Raw genomic sequence first — 21,364 nt, 5'->3', positions numbered from 1 at the left:
CCCAGTGCTCTCAGAAGTCCATCATACTGTCATTGAGGTGTCTCCCAATGATGTAGGGACTTACCTGTTGTTTCACTGTATTCCATCCTTGTACTACAAGTACAGGGATATACTTCTCTCTTTCTGCCTATGAACGTATTTATTCCCACTGCACTTCCATCATACCTCCCCTTAGGTATAGTCCCCCTCTGACTGAGAGAGAAAAAAGAAGGAAAAAAATTAATTAAAATGAAATAGCCTTCATTTCCATGGTAGTGTCGAACTCGTAGCAGGGTTATCGATGTGACGGCAGGTTGGTGCTAGAGTGTCTAATATCTTCCTGTAGAAATTAATGCTAGCATATGACCCATGTGGTTCAAATGGGAGGTATTTTTCAAAACAATCAATTGCTTTAAAAAATTTTTTTAATTACTCTTTTTTTTTTTAACCAGACTCTTGGAGAGAACCATTCGATCAGCTGTGGAACAGCATCTTTTCGATGTTAATAGTTCTGGAGGTCAGAGTTCAGAGGAATCAGAATCAGGGACTTCATCTTCATCTTCCAACACATCCGCCAGACAGCGAAGACGCCAGTCTAAGGAACAGGATGAAGCTCGACGTGGCCGAGAGAAGTGAGTGTTCTTTTTAAAATCTGCACGTTAGTCATCGTGTCATCCTCATATCAAAGTCTCTGTTGTTTCAGGACTTGGGTTAAAACTTTGGGAATTCATTCTGGTTGTTTGAAACTTAGCTAACATTAGGAAACTCACTGTGGATAAACAATCCACTTTCATCCTGATGTAGCAGCCCACCCCCAGTGCAGGACTGTGTCAGCTTTGTCAGGTTTGAGGGAGGAGAAGGGTGTCTGTGAAGGGGCTTCCTTTTCCTTGGCAGACCACATGAATTTGAATGTTAGACTTATTTAAGAGTCAGCAGAGTTTCCCATTCTATTGACCTAATTAAATTCTGAAATGTCACTATAGTACTGTAAAGCTTGGTTATATACTAATATTGGAAAAATTAAGATAAATATAATCAAAAGAGGAAAAACATAGGTTCGTTTTTGTAGTAATGATGAATTTGAAGGCACTTACATGCAAGGAGAGTATTACAGAGAGCTCTGTCCTTTCTTAAAGGGTTTGGTAAAATACAAATGAACAGTGAGCATTCAGGTTATTTAGTAACTATGATTTAAATTGCCAGAGAAAATGAACTTACACAAAAAAGACAATATTTGTATTATTGTCTCTGAAAGTCTCAACTTAATTTTGATTCACTGAGGCATGCAGTCTCTATAGTTATTACTATGAACTTATTAAATGTCAAAGTCTAAATTAGACCCTTGTTCCCCTCACCTTGTTCCCCTCATTCTTTTTCACTTGTCCTCATACTTCACTTCAAACGCTTTATGGGGAAAGAAATATAGGGGTTTTTTTTCCTGCTGGAAGGAAAGCACAGAATACATAATATGATCCAATGCTCCATATGTCTAAAGGCTAACCTAACAAGTAATAATTATAGAAATAAACAGAAGCAGTGATAGAACCCACTGATTTCACAAGAGACATGCGCAGTACTATCAAAAAGGAGTGGTTTGAAGGAATAGTTGTAATATTCCATTTATAACATAGACATGCTGTGATACTGAAGATATTTATTTTTTAAATTAGCTACTCTGGGGTTTATAGAAAGCATTAAGAGGTTAGAGAATTCATTTGTGTATGCCCATTTTATCTGCTGCCTCATTTGAATGATTAACATTTGGCAGCACTCTGCATATTTAACCTATCCTCTGTGTGTCACCATTCACTCTCCATTGCTTTGTTTGAACAGAGGGATAGCCAGGGAAGGGGGGCGTGGTCATGAGCCTGAGAGTGAGAATACAGAATGATGAAATGAAGTCCCAAAAATACAGAGCATAAGCTAACACTCTTGGAAATGTTTGAAATAGAGTTTTTCAAGACCAGGGATGCATCTAGCATAAATTTTCTTGATTGTTTTGACAGGAAAGCCAGAACAAAAAGAGATGGAGACTGGTAGGAGGCTAAAGGATCATCTAAATACTATTATACACATGCCACTCTAGTCTTTTTCTTCATTATTCTTTTCTGCTATTCCCTTTACTGCTCATTCTGATCTCTCATCCTGATGAAATGACAACTAGGGGAGGAAGCAAATCTTGGGGTATTTTATGTACATAGGCCATTAGGATACTTTCCTGTATAGTGGAGTAACTTCATTGTCTCACCATGCTCATTTTCCTTGAGACAGTCTAGGTCTTCAGAAATCCATCAGATGCTTCTTGTTTTCCTCCTAGTCATCAGACACCTCCCTGCCCTGTCTCCCAATCCTGACCTGAAATGCTAGCCATGTCTTCCACACCAAGCCCATGCTGATTCAAGTGTTTGCAAGAGCAAGGGCCTCATCTCTCCAGGCTCCATGTCTATTACTTACGTCTGGTTTGGCTGGATCACTGCTCAGTTGTCCTTTCCCTGACCCCTGTTTCCCCACCTTGGTGTGGGTACTCTTCCTTTCACTCACCTTCCAGCTCTGTTCTATCCCTAAGATGCCTTTTGTTTTGATACTTTTCCAGCTTGGCTGATTCTACCAGCATCTTCCCTGTGGGCTCAGATCTCTCTTCAATGTTCTTTCTATCAGTGATTTTGAAATACCACTATCAAAGCCCTCTCTAATAGCTCCCTAGGAAATTCTTTAAGGATCGTAACTTGTAAGTAGATCAAGTATGTTTGTTAGGGCCAACTTCATGGCCTAGCAGCTAAAATCCTCACCTTGAACCTGCCAGGATCCCGTATGGGTGCAGGTTCTAATCCCAGCAGCCGTGCTTCCCATAAGCTCCCTGATTGTGGCCCGGGAAAGCAGTGGAGGATGGCCTAAAACCTTGGGATTCTGTACCCACGTGGGAGACCTGGAGGAAGTTCCTGGCTCCTGGCTTTGGATTGGAACACAGCACCGCCCATTGCAGGTGCTTGGGGAGTGAATCAGCAGACTGATGATCTTCCTCTCTGTCTCTCCTCCTCTTTGTATATCTGACTTTGCAATAAAAATAATAAATCTTTTTTAAAAAGAACGTTTGTTAGGGACTGTAGAAAATAAGTTGTCCACAGTACCTGCTTCTGCAGAGGTGATTCATTTACCTAAGAGTTTCCTTGGGCTTTGCTGAAGAAATGACTGGACTTATATACAAGGCTGTTGACTTTCTGGAATACATGAAGCATTTGGAAAAACAGAAGTTGGTTTGGGTTATTATTTTGCCTCTAACAACTTAGAGTTGCAGCAAATTTAGCTAGCATTGTGATATAATAAGTTAAGCCAATACTTGGACACTCCAGTCCAACTCCTGCTAATGCACCTGGGAAGATAAAAGAAAATGGCCCAAGTACTTGACCTGGCAAATCCCCAACCATTGAGACTGGGGAGTAATACAGTGGATGGAATATCTCTCTTTTTTCAGTCTCTCTTTTCACTCCCTCTCTCTCCCTCTTCCCCGCTCCTCCCTTGAAGTCCATGATGGCCATTTCAAGGTGAGATAAAAGAGTTGGTAAATTTAACTGAAATCGTCAGGACGGAATTTTAAAATAACCAATACTAAAGATAGACGAAGACTATAAATACTTCAGTTAATCTTGGTACATTGTTATTTGTCCAAATTTTGGAGGAAATACAGCTACTCATTGTTATTGCTACAACAAAAACGTGAAAGTTCCAAGAATATGCTTCTTATATTAAAGCTTTACTTGAGTTCACCTTTTTGAATCACTACCTGCTGGTGTATGGGCAAGTTGTGCAGTGTTGCTGAATGATGTATGTACGCTTGTTGTGCTCTTCTCTTCACTTCTGAGTATGTTTGAAAAAAACACATAAATATTTTTAAAAGGAAAGCAGCTTCCAAGTGAAAATACTCTGTCTTTCAGAAGATAATAAATTAGAAAATTGATCTCAATGTTGCTTTGTGACAAAACTAAGATATATTATGTTAAACCGCCACCGCCAAGGTCAAAAGCATATGTTAGGATGGTGACTAATAGTGGTTCTGTATTATCAGAACCCCAGATTTCTGCAGAGGAATCTCAAGGCAGTTCAAATGAGAGGCCTGAGACAAGACACTGCTCAGCTCACATCACTGTGGTTTCCATAGCTGAGCCTTGCTTCTGACTCCAAAGTTCTGCTCCTGCAGACTCTGGGAGGCGAGGATGAGGATGGCTCAGGGTTCCTGCCACCCAGCAGGGAAACCTGGACTGAGTGCCCTGCTACAAGCAGCAGCCTTGGGCTAGCCTTCACTTTCTTTTTATTTTTTTAAGATTTATTTATTTATTGGAAAGTCAGATATACAGAGAGGAGGAGAGACAGAGAGGAAGATCTTCCGTCCGATGATTCACTCCCCAGGTGAGTGAAATGGCCCATGCTATGCTGATCCGAAGCCAGGATCCAGGAACTTCTTCCAGGTATCCCACACGGGTGCAGGGTCCCAAGGCTTTGGGCCATCCTCCACTGCTTTCCCAGGCCACAAGCAGGGAGCTGGATGGGAAGTGGAGCTGCCGGGATTAGAACCAGTGCCCATATGGGGTTCTGGGGTGTTCAAGGCAAGGACTTTAGCTGCTAGGCCATGCCTCCCAAATATGCCATATCTATATCTTTTATATAATATATATGTCTAAGTTTTAACTTACAGCTGTTCTAGAGGCTGGGAACCCAAGAGGAGGTGCCAGCAAGGTGTTTGTGGAAGGATTCCATCTCTGCTTAGCTTGCACATGACTGTCTTCTCACAATGCCCTTGTATGACTTCTGCCCTGTGCACCTGTCTTTCTCTCTCCTTATGAGATAGTGCTCATGTTGTGTTAGGTGCCCAGCCTTATGACCCAATGTAACCTTAATTACCCCCTTCAAAGTTGTATTATAAATACAGTCAATTGAGGAAGCCAAAAATGGAGGGAAAACATGAGGAATAATAGGAAGACAGAATTTAAGGAGTAAAACCAATTATTTTGAGTTCAAGAACAAACTCCGGCAGCTCATGGAGGAGCGGGCTTGAGGAGCGTGTACTGGCAGCATGTGCTCACGTGTTAGTCCCCAGCAGCCTCCACCTGCCTTCTGGTATTTTATACCTGGGATAATGCTTAAACATGTGCATACTTCTTTTATATGATTTTTACCAAATGTATGTTTTTCTCCACACTGAAAAGTTGCAGATAATAAGATGAAATTGAATATTGCATTAAAAATTACCAAAGATTAGTATAACTGTGGAAATATTATGATAGTATTTAAGTCATAATTTTACTTCCGTTATAGCCCGCCTGCGGACAGGAATATAAATTACAAGATAAATATTTAATGTTGGCTTTCATTTTTTGAAAGGGTTGAGTTAATAGTAAAAAAAAAAAGGTATCTATTTTTAATGTTTTGAGCTCAGTTAATTCAAGACATAGCTTTGAGATACATTAACTCAGTGCTGCCACGTGAGAGAGTAAAATGTCCTTCAGTAGTTTTGTTCCTTTTTTTAACCAGGGTTTAGTGCTATGTTAAAGGTTTGATTTGTTATATGATATAGTTTAAAAAACAGTTTGCTAAATAATTTATTTTTCAAAACCTTGTGATAAAAATGTATAAAATGCTTAAAACCATTGAGAGCATTAACTGAATTAAAATATGTAATTATGATTTTTATATATACTTCTAAAATTAAATCATAAAAGGTTTCTACGTGATACACTTAATTCTCAGAATACCCTTGTCCTGGTAACTGACAAATCCAAATTTTAATTAGAATGCTTTGTATTCCATGGTTTTATTAGTTCCAAATGATTTCTACCAAACCTATCTGATTCAGTGTGATTCAAACAGTAATGCATTTATGCTCTACTTATACTGTCTTTAGCATCGGGGGAAATCAGTATTCTCCTCTAGAGAAGACACTGTATTCTCTTTTCTCCTTATATTCCATTAATTTGTAATATTGCTACACACACACACACATATCTGTGAGTAATGCAAATTTTCACTGTAAATTTGTACTGTTCTTCCTGCTTGGATATAAATTACTTTGGGTAAAATAGAAAAGCTGTTTGTGGGTGGGAACACAGCCCTTGCCACTATGCCTCTAGGAATTGTTTCCCTTGTAATGTGATTTGTTTGGCACCAAGCAGCCCCAGGAGTGGCACTGCACTCAGGTTTGGTCAAGGAATCACTGAACATTCTTTGGACTTTCCATATAAATGATGTGACCCAGGTGGCAGTATCAACAAACCTCCCTTTCGCCTTTTGGAAATGAAATTAAACACTATTTTTCCTTCAATTCAAGGGGGCTCATCAACAAAGAAAATATTCCTTCTGGATTCAGCAACCTCGATGACTGTATTTTGAACACTCAGGAAGTAGAAAAACTACATGAAAGCACTTCGGGTTACACTGGAGAAAGGAGCAAACCCAAACGACAGAAATCCAGTACGAAACTTTCTGAGCTCAATGAAAATCAAGATGGTCCTGTGGTAAGTGAACATTGCTGTAAAATATGTACTTTTAGCCACTGAGGAATGAGACTAACTCTACTAGCTTATTTTTTTTTTTTAATTTGGCCTGTGATTTGCTTATCTGCCAAGGAAGTTGAATGCAATAAACTACCTAAGGTTTGGAACAATAGCTTGAAAAGAATGTGTATTTCCGTTGAAAATTCTCTTCCACGTCATGTTAGCCCATTCATACATTTTTTTCTCCATCAGGGATAGCATCTCAGGTTTACTGGGTGCTAACAATAAAACTGGAAAAGTACCTGGATTCCTTAGAGTGTGCTTAGATGTTTATTGACAAAGGCTTGGAAGGGTGGTCCTAATTCCAGACTCAGCTTTTTTCTTTTTCTTTTTCTTTTTTTTTTTTTTTTTTTTTTGTTAATGTGGAAGGATCTGCCTCTAGGCTAGTTGCCACTTTGCAAGATTGTGTTCCGTGGTAGCATAAGTGAGCTCAGTGAACCCTATCTTTATCACAATGAATAATTTCAAACCCTGTCAATGCAACTTAGAACAGCTTCCCCATCTGCAAGATGATCTTTTCTGTCATATTCCGTGAATCTTGAAATTCCAGCCTTTGAGAGCCCAGGAATAGAACAATGTCGGGCATTTAGATGACCTCTTAAAGAATTAGCTTGCTACTTAGCTTTCCACTTGTTTTAGCCTTCTAATTTTAGTTTATCTAATTCTTTCAACCCCATCTCTGTCTCATTCACGATCTTCAGATTCTGACCAAATATTTGATTCTGTAGCAAACAAAGAAAAAAAGGAAAGAGAGAAAGAAAGGGAGGGAGGGAGAGAGAATGAAAAGAAAAGAGAGAGAAAGAAAGAAAAAGAAAGAAAAATTCACAAGAAATATACATTAATACATGCCTTCTGTGCGCTAGCCAATGTTTTAGACCTGGAGTATACTTTTGTGGAGCATATCTTCTACTGAAACAGACTCTAATGACGTTCCATAGGTAAAATAGGAGATATATTACACGTTGGTAATTGCTAAGAGGAATTTTAAAGCAAGGGATGGAGCTGAGTTGCAAATGGGCAGGAGGTGCAGTTTTAATTGCAGGATCAGATAAGTTCTCCTCGAAATTTTGACATTATGTGAAGACCTAGAGGAACTAGTGAAGAAAACCATATAGATGGAATTGCAAGTACAGTCATTTATCTGGAACAAAACTGGACATGGCTATGGGTCATTTCTAAGGACTCTGAATAACATGGGTTGTTAGTGAGAAGCTTATGAAAGAGTGGAAGGGTCTCAGGACAAGAGCGACTGGAGTTACTTGACCTCCATGTTGAGAATGGACAGTAAGTGGGCAAGGCTAAAACCTGGAAGACCAGTTGGGGAACCACTGTGATAATCAAGGTTGGGAATTATGATGTTGGTTTGAAATAAAGTGATGCCAGAGCCAGCACACCTGGGCTTGAGGGGGTGCTGTTCCCTTCACTCGAGACATGAGTGACTTCTGGAGTAGTGTGTTGCATGAGATAGGAGGTGGGGCTAAGAAGCAGATTGATTCAGTGTGTTTTGACAATAGAAATGGTTTTTAAAATTCTATCATTAGAAGTGGGTTATGAAATTATAGAAGTGTCAGGGATGTTTAGCCTCAGAAGCTGGAAGACTGCTCTTGCCAGTATACTGAGGTGAAAAAGAAAGAAACTTTGGAAATGTTATCCCAGGTTCCAGTTGGACTTGTTAAAGATTGAACTGCTTGTTAGATAGCAAAAGGGAAATATCAGAGAAGCAGTTGGGTTTGTGGGTCCACAATTCAGGTAGGATGTCCGGGATAACCATACAATTGTGGGTATCATTGGTCCCACAGATGACCTACATGGCAGGTGACAGCAGAGGTAGCAAGTGAGGATAGAGTGTGGACCCTGTAGCTTGAAAGTGTCTAGAGGATAGGAAGATGAAAGCAGACAAGGAACCAGAAAAATGAAAGAGAAACAAAGGAAGTTTGAGGTCTTGGAAGCCCGGCAAGTTTCAAAGAGGAAGACGGGCAGATAATAAATAGAAGACTGGAAGTTTAATCATTGACATCCACAAACCATGGCTCACTGCTGATCATATTGAGAGCAGTGTTGGTAGACGAAACAAAAGCCTGTCTCCAGGAAAGAATGGGAAGAGAGTGAGTGAAGGCCATGGGTAGTGACCTCACAACGATCCTACTCATCTACAGCACAGCTGAAGAGGGGAAGAGGATGCAGACCTAAGGTAGCATCTTTCAGATTTGATGTCTCTGAAGAGGAAACAGTCTGGAAGGTGTAACCTTGGTCCTTTAGCCTCTTGAGGATAACCATGAGCAAGAGACCCTGAAAGTTCAGATCATGAGCATTCCACAGCATATGCACTTACCAAAACACTGCATTTTTTAAATTTGCTATTTTTTTTTAATAATTGAAAAGTAACCAGGGGTAGTGTGGTGGCCGTCAGAGCATTAGATTGCTCTGTTTCATCTCTGATTTTTTGTTTTTTACCATGATTCCAGCATGTAGTGTATACCTGCGTCATCCACCTCTCCAAGAAGTAAACTTACTCGGTGCTTTTCAAGTAGAGCCAAGCTAGCCAGCTTGTTTTTGAACAACTCCCCTTCACCGATTTACAGGCCTCCAAAGCACTGCCCATTTTGTAGCTTCACCTATGCAAATGCAGAGGGTTTTTCTCCAATTCTAGAACTTAACCTCAAGGTAAAAAGTAATCCCTCAGAGATTCTGCCTTTTACTTGTGTGTTCCTAGCTAGCCATCCACACGTGTATACAGACATAACTGCATGCATGCAGTCATATACATTCCATTGCTGCTTCTCTTTTGGCTCATTTCCAATCCCCCTCCAAAAACTTTCTCAACACAGTTTAACAGTCTGACTTGAAAGCCATGACCCTCCCATGCCTCTTCGTACTTCTCCCACTCTGTCCCAGGGACGTACGTTTAGATTTGGACAAGACCTATGTATGCATTTGCAAAGCTGTCTGTGATCCTGGAGAGTTCGGAGTAACTTAAGGTTTCAAAATTAGGAAACCAGATGAGTGACCTTTCTATGTTAATTCAATAAAATGCTGTACCATAAAGGAAAATTTTAGTTATGAAGACTATATGATAAAATATTTGACAAATTTTATTTTGAATGTCTGGCATGTGCTACCCATTGTAATCATCTCAATAACCCATAGGTGGGTACTATTAGATTACTAGAAGGTAATCTAAGACACCCCAAAGATGTGAAGCTGGGATTCCACTCTCCTGCCCCTCAATATTAAGTGAGTTCCAGGGACAGGCACTTGACCTAGCAGTAGAGAGCACTGTGACTCCCACAGAAGCGCCTGGGTTTAGTTCCCAGATCCAGTTCCTGATTCCAGCTTTCTGATAATGCAGACAGGAGATGATGTCTTAGATACTCAGGCCTCTGCCACCCATGTACAAGAACTGGACTGAGCTCTTGGCTTTTGGCTCTAGGCCCAGTTCTAACCCATCCCTAGGCATAGCAGGTGTTTGGAGACTGAGCCAGTGGATGAGAGTTCTCTGTTCACTATTTCCATACCTCAAATGTAAGAAACAGTAGCTTTTAAAGCTATCTATCTATGTATCTATCTATCTAGTGTTAACCATATATGGATGCATGTCAACCACCCAAGATTGAAAACATTAAGAAAGGTTCTCATCTGTACTGAGAATATACAGAACTTTCCTTTCCTGTACTTATTCTCTAACCACCACCAGATAACAAGTATTTGCATAGAATTTAAATTGAATTGGAAATTAATAGTAATTGGAAGTGATGTAGAATACACAGGAGGATATAAGTAGGTTATATATAAATACTATGCTATCTTGCATAAGGCATCTGAGCACTTGTGGATTTTGATCTCTGTAAGGGTCCTGGGTCCAATCCTCAATGAATGTTGGGGACAACTGTGTGATTTAATTAAAATTGTGGTAGCATTAGGGGTGGTTTGCTATGTCTTCCTCTGCTTTCCAACAATTTAATTATGCTGACTCCAAAGTCAACATTAGATACAGCCAAATAAAGAACCAAATTGATTAACTCTTACTGACAACCTCCACTTAGTGTCAGGTACACCCTCTGAAATATTAGCCGAAGTCCAAGGAAAGAGGATGGGTCTTCAGTCATACCTAAACTTCGATCCCCACTTTATCACTTGATAGCACTAGTAAGTGGGAATATTGCTTAGCCTCAGTTACTTCCTTTGTACAAAGGGAATATTAAATCTTATTATGGGTTTTGGGAACTTAATTGCTGAAAACAGGTAACGCTGAGGGCTGAGGCCCATCTGCAGTGGTGTGAGTCTCTTCCATTGACTTTTCCAACAGATATTTAGAACAGTGTACATTTGAAAGCTTCAGTCCTTCTGTTTGGCCTTGCTGACCAGCCCTTACAATCCCAATTCTGCCCCTGCTTCGGTGCCTTCTGCATGTCCCTGCTGGCCTTTTACACCCCTGCACTGGCGCATTTGGTCCTTGGCTTTGTCAAGTCCTTGTGGTTTTCTCAGAACATTTCCCGCTGGCCTCTGGGATGGTGACCTTTCCTTGTCCTCTCACCACAATCACTGTTTTCTTCTTTGCTGTATCCTTCACTGGCTAATCTTCATAAATCATGCTTGGGATAGAAACGTGATTCTTGTTTTTATCTCCTATGTCTTTCCCATCAGAACATCTGTACTCCCATGGTTTCCGTTGTCACACACACATACACACAAACCCACCCACCCAAAGTCCACCCCTCTCACAAGCAGCTTGCTGGTCAACATTTGACCGCCACTCTCTGTAGCTCTTCCCAGGGGTTGGATAGTTTAAACTATCTTTTTCACCGAAGTGCCCCATCTAATTCAGTCACACCATTTCCTCAGTCATTTTGTGAATCTTTTCCTATTAAGGAAAAGGTCACCCAAATGTAGTTGGTCCTACTCTAAAGTGTGTTGTGTGTGTCCCCTTATACTAGTACTCCAACTTGTCTGGCATACAGAGGCAGTCCCTAGCCTGAGTCAACAGCTCCATCCTCTCTCCTCTGCAGACCTCTGCAGTGCACCTCTTCCTACAGCAGTTCCCACCACCATCTAGAGCGCACTCACTCTTGCAGGCTGTCTCTGTTCCTGCTCATGGAAATGTGGGTTGAGCCTATAGGGGAGTATCTAGCGGGTAATTTTGTTAGCCAGGCTTTGGAGCCACAGAGATCACTCCCCACATCCCTTTGGGACAGAAGTCTGATTAGAAACTGGGAAATGTGTTGTGGCTGCTGTGTTGCTATAGAGAAAGCGTAGAAGGGGCTTGGGTGGATGTGCCAAGTGCTTCCGTAGTTTTCATGTATGGTGTCAGCAGTGCTTATGGATTTCCTTAGACAGCTTTAAGTAATAAACCAGAAACTGTAGAAAGGAATTCAATCTGTCATTCCTTGTTAATAAGACCTAATCAGATACTCTGTTTCTTACAGCTCAAGGTTAGAGTGAAGAATGTGTTTTGATTAGCAGCATTCCTGCAGTCTTCAGATTGGAGTGTTTGTATATTGAGAAAAGGGTAGTGTGTGTCTGTGTGTGTGTGTGTGTGTGTGTGTGTGTGTGTGTGTGTGTGTGTGTGTGTGTGTGTGTCTCCCTTATAAAGACTTAGCCTCAAGTAACAGTCTCAGAAGACCATTTTTTTTTCTCCAAGTATTTTCAAGTGCTTTGCTTACTGGTCAAATATGATTTAAACTTAAGCTTTTAGTGCTAACATGGAGTGAAGTGGGGGAAAATTACAAAACACACATAGCTTTATAAAAGTATTTACTCTTGGATATGGGGTTATTTTTATAATTATGGAGCATGGGTTTCAAAATTTGGTTCTTTCTAAAATCTAGAAATTATTCACATAAATGATGTCCTGGTAAATCTATGCCTTAAAAGTCATGTTGGCACCAGTGCTGTGGTATGGTAGGCTAAGCCTACACCTGCAGTGCCAGCATCCTATATGGGTGCCAGTTGGTGTCCTGGCTGCTACACTTCCTATCCAGCTCCCTACTTATGGCCTGGGAAAGCAGAGTGGGGTGGCCTAAATCCCTGGAACGCTGAACCCATGGCAGAGAGACCCAGAAGCAGCTCCTGGTTCCTGGCGTTGGACCAGCTTAGCTGTGGCCTTTGTGAGCCTTTAGGAAGTGAACCAGCAGCTGGAGGATCTCTCACTCTGTCTCTCCTTTTCTTTGTAAAAATCTGCATCTCCAATAAAAATAAATAAAACTTAAAAAAGGGAAAGACACTGCATTGTTGGATTGGTATTGGCCCTGGCAGTAAAGATACTAGTTAGAAGGCCTGCTTCCCACATGGAGGTCCCTTGGTTCAGCTGCAGCTGCCTGCTAGAGCCTGCTAGAGCTGGCTGATGGGAACAGCAGTGATGGCACAAGGGTGGGGGTGTTTCTGTCACTGCATAGGGGACCCTGGCTGAGTTCCCAGACTCTGGCTTAACCCCCTCTCCTCAGCCACACTCATGAGTGGACTGGTGGAGGAGGTTCTGTGCCTCTCTGTCTTTCTCTCAAATAAATCAACAATTTAAAAATTGTAGTACACAAGCAATCTCATGAAGTCATACCTAAAGCCATAATCTGGTTTTTTGTATTTTCTTCTTAAATTATAAAATTACAAGATTTTGAACTTATAAAGGTAATTAAAAAGTAATGCAGTAAAATATTTCCATAAGAATTATATTCCTGTAACTTTTTAAAAATGAAAACATTCACAGGCCACCTTTCTGTCACAGAGTTATATTGGGGACTTTAAACTCTTAAAAATGTTAAAAAGACATTAAGTCAGTATTTTCTCCTAAATACAAGTCCTGTTAGTGACTGCAGCATGTTTGAAAGGCAGAAAAGCATGATCTGCATCCAGTGAGAGCTTTCTGCATTTCAGCATGGCTTGTCTGTAGATTACATTTCCCCCACCCCATCTCCACGAAGAGCAGGGATGACCTATTTTTTTCCTAATCTCCTCTCAAGCCCTTAACAAAGGTTGGAAAGCATTTTGCACCCATGGAAATATGTAGCCTTATCACTATATTCCTATGTCTTCACCACCCTCCTCCATTTCATTCCACAGCAAGCAAGGTATTTGCAGTTGCCGCTGAGATGTTCCCTGTTTCCGGCAGGCCGAGGTGCAGCTCAGATCCATTAGCTGAGGAACACTGTGTACTGGCATGCCTTCGGTGAAAACAGACCAGCGGTATCCTATAGCACGCCACGTGGGATTGTGGAGAGACTTTAATAGGGATATGGAAGAGCTTTGAAAGTCATTTTTTTGTGCATTGCATCTATAAAAAGCCTACTCCCTGGGGAGCACTTACAAACATGAATCAAAGATTTTTAAAAAGGGAAGGAGTTGACAAAGCTAATATTTGTTTTAATGCTGGAGGTCAGCTAAACTTGGTCACATCTCAGGAGTGCTTTTTGCCAAGATTCCCATTGTGTGATATAACCAGCTCATTCTCCAAAGCTATATTGATTCCATCTGCTGAGGAGGAACAAAATCCAACATCTTTGGACAGAAATATCTCTATAGTTCTGTCATCTATTATGGTTTATTTTCTGTTCTCTTTTTTGAATATCCCTTAGCTTTAATTTCAGAATGTTTGTCTCTTCCAAAATGATCATCAGCGCATAATTGTAAATGTACCGTTTTTACTGACACCTTTTTGAAATGTTCTGAATATAAAGGATTATGCTTTCCCTGGGAATTCATGTTTCAGAGCCTTAAGAAAGCCTGGTACAAAGACCTTAGGCTGCAGATTCTGATCATCTATTGAAGGTACCGGAGGGAGGAAGGCTGTTGGTCAGGAAGATCACATTCAGCGAATAAGAGCGATTATATTTTGGTTTTAAGAGGAGCCATTTTCAGGAGGGCTTTTGTCATCCAGACTTTGGAGGAGGAAATAGAATTGAATATTGTTAGATATATGTGTGTATGTTTCTATTTTATGTATTTATATTTATTTTGATTTGTTCCTTATATATATATTTATATATTATTTCTTAGATCCATTAAAAATGATCTAGCCTGTGGTAGGCATTGGGATGCAGCAGGTCAAGCTGCCCCTTGGGATACCCATATTCCATATTATAGTGTCCGGCATCAAGTCCGACCTTTGCTTCCGATCCTGCTTCCTGCTGATGTGTATCCTGGATGCAGCAGGTGAAGGCACAAGTGCTTGGCTCTCTGCCGCCACATGAGAGACCTGGGCTGGACTGCTGCCTCCTGGCATTGGCTTAGTCCAGCGCCAGCAGTTGCAAGAATTTGGGTTTTGAACCATTGGACTGAAAAGCGCTCTCTCTCTCTCTCTCTCTCTCTCTCTCTCTCTCTGTCTCTCTCTGTTGCATTGCCTTTCAAAGAAATAAAAATAAATAGCAGTTTTCTAGGGCCCAGCACAGTAGCCTAGCAGCTAAAGTCCTTGCCTTGAACATGCCAGGGTCCTATTGGCGCTGGTTCTAATCCCAGCATCCCTGCTTTCTATCCAGCTCCTTGCTTATGGCCTGGAATGCAGTCAAGGATGGCCCAAAGCCTTGAGCCTCTGAACTCATGTGGGAAGCCCGAAAGAGGTTCCAGGCTCCTGGCTTCTGATTGGCTTAGCTTTGGCCATCGCAGCCACTTGGGGATTGAATCATCGAATGGAAGATCTTCCTCTCTGTATATCTGACTTTGCAATAAAAGTAAATAAATCTTTAAAAAAAAACCCAAATATCTAAACATATAAATTGTTATTTAGTACCTCTATGACGGAAATAAACCCTGTCTTTCAAGTTTCTTGGGCACCTGCTTAACTTATGGGCAAATAGCAGTAAAATATTCTCTTTGGAGATTTCATGGCTTTAGAAACAATAACAACAACATCAACATCAGCAACTGATGTTCATTAAATATATCAGGCATGGTTAAGGCTCTATAAATTGGGTTGAACTTTCATGTTATGCCTGTGTGAGGTGTTACTGCCATCTCCATTTTCAAAATGGGAAGATTGAGGCTCAAGGAGAGGCTTACAGTTTGGCAGACAGCAGAGCTAGGACTCTGACCTGAGCATGCTAGCACCAGAGCCACCATCCTGACTCGATGTTATTCCATCTTCCTTGGTTTCTGTTCAATGGAGCCTGGATGTCAAACTGAGAATTCCAGACAAGTTGGCCAAACCAACATAGAGGGAGGATAGTCCATTCACATACCAAATTGAAGATTAGTTTCTACTCCAGTTACATCTTAGGAAACATTTTAAAATAATTGCTCATTTCATGGAATTATAGTGACTTTAATCAGTTTCATGGTTTAATATGAAGCCAAACACACATAGCTTTAATATCTATCTACCTTGATGGCACAGGATGAGTATATTACACTTGATGTTCTTTCGATATTCTTCTATGATGTCTATTTCAAGGCAGCTGTATTTTTGAGTCTAGTGAGTTGAGACGTGTTTTTGTTTGCTTATTTGTTCATTGTTCATGGCGTGGTTCACGTATTCTGTTCTCAGCGACATGGATTATATTTAGAAAGCATTGGCCATGTTCACAGAGACAATGAAAACACGACAGACATGCCTGCTGTTAAGCATTATGCCCACTTGGTCAGCCTGAAATAAACCTCATTCAAAGAAGTTTCCTGTTTCTGTTTTGTCCAGCTTAGCTAGTAGAAAGATAAATATTAAATATCACAGAGCAAATCATTTCTAAAATAACACTATTGCTCTGTGAGGATGTTTCACAGCTTAAGTGTAAGTTACCTGTTCCCCCAAAGCATATGTGAAATATATACTTAAAAGACGTAAGAAAACAAATTGTCGCTGTTACATCTATTTCTGATTCAATTCAAGGTCAGATTGCTCAGTCCTTATTCTAAGCCATCCTGACTCTGGGTTTTGCTATGTTTAGCAAGAAAATGTGGATAATAGCTAAGAAAGACGTTAGAGGGCACCATGACCATTTCTCTCAATTCCTTTGTAGGACAAAGCACAATGTACAGTTTTATGTAAGCAGTGTGTCATGTTTATAATGTTACTGGTTTTTAACAAGAACCAAAGTGTGGTAGTGAGAATTAGCTTGCAGCTGCATATTACATGATTTTCCTGATTTAAAGAAAGGGGAATCTGCCGTTGCCTGTTTCCTATCAGTCAGCACTTATTTCTCTTGCAGCATATGGAAAGCCTCAGTACTGCACATGCTCACACAAGGACCGACCCTGAGTATGGGGAACCCGTGCCTGACGAAAGGTAATTGTACGATTTTCCTCTTCACATTAACTTCAAAGGATAGGAAAGAGGTGGGTTTTGTTGTTGTTGTTGTTTTGGTTTGGTTTGGTTTATTAAAATCATTTAATGCAATGTAGTTATAAGAATTTTTAAAAATCACAGAATTTAAGGGTTGTATGTTTGCCAACAGTATTTTGTTGCAAGGAAAAAGAATGGACACCTAGTTTGGTACTATTAAAGACAAAAAAAAAATTCTTATTTGCTTGCACTTCTGGTTATGTTTTATTTTGATTACTACTTTGTTTTGCTTAAGTTGAGAACTTGTGTTTATTTTTTTGTAAAGACTTGTTTATTCAACCTAGTTTTAAAAGAAATGAAATCACAATGGATAAAAAGCATTATTACAAAATACGTGGACAATTTATGGTATGCCTTTGTTTTTGCTGTTGTTTATAGCAAAGAAAAGGAAAGGGAAGGTGGACACGCCCAGCATCTTGAGGTGAGTAGTTAACAAGCCAGAGTGGCTGCAACGGGCCTGCGCACAATATTCTTGTGTAAACCAGCATTATTCTTCAAAGAGGGAGAAGGCAGGAAGGGAGAGGACTGTGAATGATTGGAAACTCAAAAGTCAAGACTTCCATATTCCTTGAGAAATTTGCTCTTTCAATTATTGTACTTGCTTTGGGACAGAACTTTAATAGCATGGGGATTTTCTCTAGGTTTTTCCACAGCATAGAGCAGAGCAAAATGTCAGGGCTCCTGGCTTGATTTTCCATGATTTGATGCATTTCTTACGTGACTGAAGCAAATCCATGGTGAGCTTTATCGGATCGGGCACAGGGATCACCTCATTGGTTTTTCCTTTAGCATAGGTTCAGTTTGAGTTTTATAACCAGCTAGTTCTCTGAGTTCTGTGTCTCATTTTCTGCAAACAAGCAAGGAAGAGGTTTCTAACACTGTTGTGTCATCTCTGTCTTCGGATTTTATTCACTTTCCTGGCATCCTGCTTGTCCTCCGGGCATGACCCTGTGAATCCCAATGCCAGAGTCCAGTTAGTGCCCGGAACCTCGTCTTACATTCCTGAAAGTGTATTGCTTCTGCACTTTTGTCAAGCACTTCCAACTCCACCTCCAATCTTGCTGACATTTGGGTATATTAAGTATATAGAGAGATCTGTCCCTTACCCACAGATGCTAAATTCTGGCTGGTCATGAATTCAGCAGCATAGATTTAATCCTGCTGTGTCAGGGGCTGTGCTAGGAGCTTGGGTCTACTGACAGCCACCGTCCCTGCACCTGTGGACTTCATAGAGGTCTACAGCATAGCAGATGAAGAACCAGAAAGCCATGGGCCCCTTTCTTAGGAAATTACACCCCCATGTCAAATTTTGCGTGAAATTGCTGGGACATTCGCCAAGCAGCCCGCATGCACTAATACTTGAGATACCTTATAGCATCTCAATTCAACACGTGTCTCAGATACATCTTCATTAATCCAGTTTGTAGGAAGGGAGTGCAGCTTCCTTTCTGACTTTGAAAATTCTGAGCCACTGCTTTCATCGCTACTTTCCAAACCCCGAGCGCCTCCTGTCTTGGGACCAACTCCTTTGTTGCAGGCACCTTTGGAAAAGTGGATTCCCACCACAGTAGCCTATCTTTTCAGGTTTGTTCCCTGCTCTCCCCGTGTCTTCAAACAAGTGCTTACCACTCATCACTCATGCCGTTCCACAGTAGGGACATGGTCTTGGTCAGCTTCCAGCAGTAGTCATCTCATCTTGTCCCTTTTATGCCTTGTACCTTTTCTGAGGTCAAAGAAGCAGAGCAGCCTTCACTGATGAACTTCAGGACATGAACTCATCAGCTTCTAGTGGCATCCAAACCGCATTCATGCCAAACCCAGCAATGGCTGAATCATAGGGAAAAAATCTCGGATGTTTTCTCCATGTGCCAGGTCCCAGGCTTATATTTGCCACCCAGGTGCAGCTGCCACTCAGCGCCCAACCCACCCTGGGTGCTTTGTAAGCATTCACTATTAATAATCACTGTCATCATGGCAATTTCAGTTGGAAGACAAAATTAGGTGGTGAATTAACATCTAGAGTAAGTGAACATATTGCCTTGCTCTCACAGCTGCTCGAAAGGAGGAAAATAGGACCTTACCCCCCAGGACTGTTTCTGGAAGTGTGTTTATCTCACACTGGGGAAGAATGCTCTGTGACTCAACAATTACTAAAAGGTCTATTTTCTACTTTTAAAATTTCTCCTCTTGTTTCATTATATTACACAATGAATAGGGTAATAAGTAATTTCCATGTGTAAATGTGCCTTGTTTGTTATTATTGTTACAAGTTTTATTTATTTATTTATTCCAAAAGAGCTGTGAGAGAGAGAGAGGGAGGGGGGGCGGGAGAGAGAGAGAGAGAGAGATCTTTCATCCACTGATTCATCCCTGCAAATGGCCACCACCCAGGAGCCAAAAGTACCACATGGGTGACAGCTGATCTTAGGGCCAACTTCCACTGCTTTTCTGAGGCCCTTAGCATGGAGCTGCCAGGCACAAACCAGTGCCCTTATGCAGGCATTGCAGGTCGCAGCTTAACCTGCACGGTGCTGGCCCCAGTGTGCCTTGTTTGAGGGCATGTCATAGAAGTGAACATGAGCTTCCCCCTGTTGCATATCTTTCTCATTTCTTTCAGTGACACAACTAGTCCTATCTAAAGAGGGCCTGTGTTTTGACAGGCATGGACCCGTGAGTCACCCATTTCCATGCCATGTGTCTTCCATCTATTTGAATTAAGATCTGGTTAGCAACCCAGTAGCAGTGAGGAAAAAGTTGAGTTGCTTCCAAAGGCCACAAATGAAAGTGGAGTTTTTTTTTCAGGTAGGCTTGGGAAGCTGACCTTGGAAGAAAACATCCCGCTGGGCCATATGAAGTGAGATAAATAAGGAAGACCAGGGCCATGCAGAGTCCAGAGCCTTTGTTCTTCGTTTTGCTTTTGAACTCCTTTTAACCACTGCCAAGTACCGGAGGAGAGGGCAAGCTGAAGAACACGCTGTCTCTAGATGGTACAACATGCTACCAAAAATACTTCTTTTTCTCCAGAATTCTCTTTACCATGGAATTGAGCCCTGGTATGCCTCAGTTTATTTCCTTCCAAGTAACACTATTTTATGCGTCCTGAAAATTTCAGGATGTAAAAATGATAACCTTACAATGAAATATTTTGTCCAGGAAGCAAACTAAAACAGAATTATTAAATACATTGGGAGGGTTTTGCCTCATTTGTGAGAGATCAGTTTCTGTCAGAATTATCAGGTCGGTGAAGTGTTAAATTCTTTTAGGATAATTTTTATATGCTTGATGCTTTCTAAGCCTATTGCCTAAGAGAGCTTAGATACATACCTTTGATAACAAACAGGACATTCATAGCAAACAAACGACAACTTTCTTTTTTTTTTTATCCTGCTTCCAGAAAGGAAAAAAGAAAAAAATGAGAGACATCAAGACTTTGATGAAAAATTAAAATTATTTATCACCAGATTTCAAATGTAAACTTCTCCTTGCCCTGAGGAGGTGCCTTTCTGAAACATCCCTGAGCAGGCACAAAAGGCTGCTGCAGTTGACATGAATTTTAGATGCTTGTTTTGTCCGATTCCCTTTATGGTCTGGCCTGTCAATGTGAATGGCTCCACGCAGTGGAATTTCTGCCTTACACAAACTACAGCAGACAGCACACTGTGACACTGTCCATCCTGGCCAGGGCAAACTGTTAGTTGGGCTTAAACAAAAACTCACCAGGCTCAGCAAAGGCTAAGGGGAAGAAAAGACAGGCTGATCAGACAGGGATGAGTCTTGGCCAACATCGGACAAGCACTCTCTCTTAGATGCTCCATAGTCTCCTCTGTGCCATTTAATGTTTACATGACAGTGGCACTTGTGAGTTCGTTGCCACTCTTCTGCACCTGAACCAGAATATATACATGGCTGAATTTCAGTGCCTGCGACAGGGTATATGTTCATTCAAGGACACTTCCTGAATGAACGAATGGGAAAGGGTAGTAGAATAAAAACAAATATCATCTCTCACACTTACTTTGGGCTGTCTGCTTCATATGTGTTTTCCGTTTAATCCTCACTACAACTTTATAATGTCTTATTGTGTAATGTAGAAAAAAAAGTTTTCTTTACTGCTTCTCTAGAAGTTTTCTGAAGTTCGAAGACATTTGCTCACAGAACTCTTGTCTCTGTAGAGATGGCATTGGAATCTGTGCACAAAGCCCTTCCAAGCCATGCCCTATTGCCCTCAAGAGCCCAGCACACAGATCATGGCTGCCCACACATATTTGGTGTGCTTTCCAATGGCATCACATTTCAAACAGGGTGTGTGACATGACAGCCCAGGGCCCTCTAAGCGGAAAATTGTGAAAGCGATTGATTTACTCTGATTTAATGGAAGATATGGGAGATGAAAGCAACACGAATCAAAACCAAAAATATTTTGGTATTTTTAAAATGCCCTTGACATTTCCACCTCAGTAATGTAGTGGGAGAAAGAGATAAGCAAAAAGACGATATTTGCAGTAGTGTATGGTAAACACCACTGGGCTGGGTGCCTCCGACCAAGCTATCTTAAGCTAACTTTTGAAGGAAGAACTAG

General features: G+C 41.0%; 1 protein-coding gene across 1 annotated transcript in view; it reads left to right on the top strand.

The window, feature by feature from the left end:
* The window catches only part of FAM13A (family with sequence similarity 13 member A), a 329,846-nt gene that overhangs the window by 276,543 nt on the left and 31,939 nt on the right, over positions 1-21,364 (top strand). Inside the window, exons 9-12 of the mRNA XM_040967337.1 lie at positions 432-611; positions 6,299-6,485; positions 16,652-16,728; positions 17,164-17,206. Of these exons, the coding sequence (XP_040823271.1) occupies positions 432-611; positions 6,299-6,485; positions 16,652-16,728; positions 17,164-17,206 (487 nt within the window). The remainder of the gene's footprint in view (positions 1-431; positions 612-6,298; positions 6,486-16,651; positions 16,729-17,163; positions 17,207-21,364) is intronic.

Source organism: Ochotona curzoniae, unplaced genomic scaffold, assembly GCF_017591425.1.
Source record: "Ochotona curzoniae isolate NIBS_2020 unplaced genomic scaffold, NIBS_Ocur_1.0 scaffold_4506, whole genome shotgun sequence".
NCBI lineage: Eukaryota > Metazoa > Chordata > Mammalia > Lagomorpha > Ochotonidae > Ochotona > Ochotona curzoniae.
This window is presented reverse-complemented; position numbering and strand designations above follow the sequence as displayed.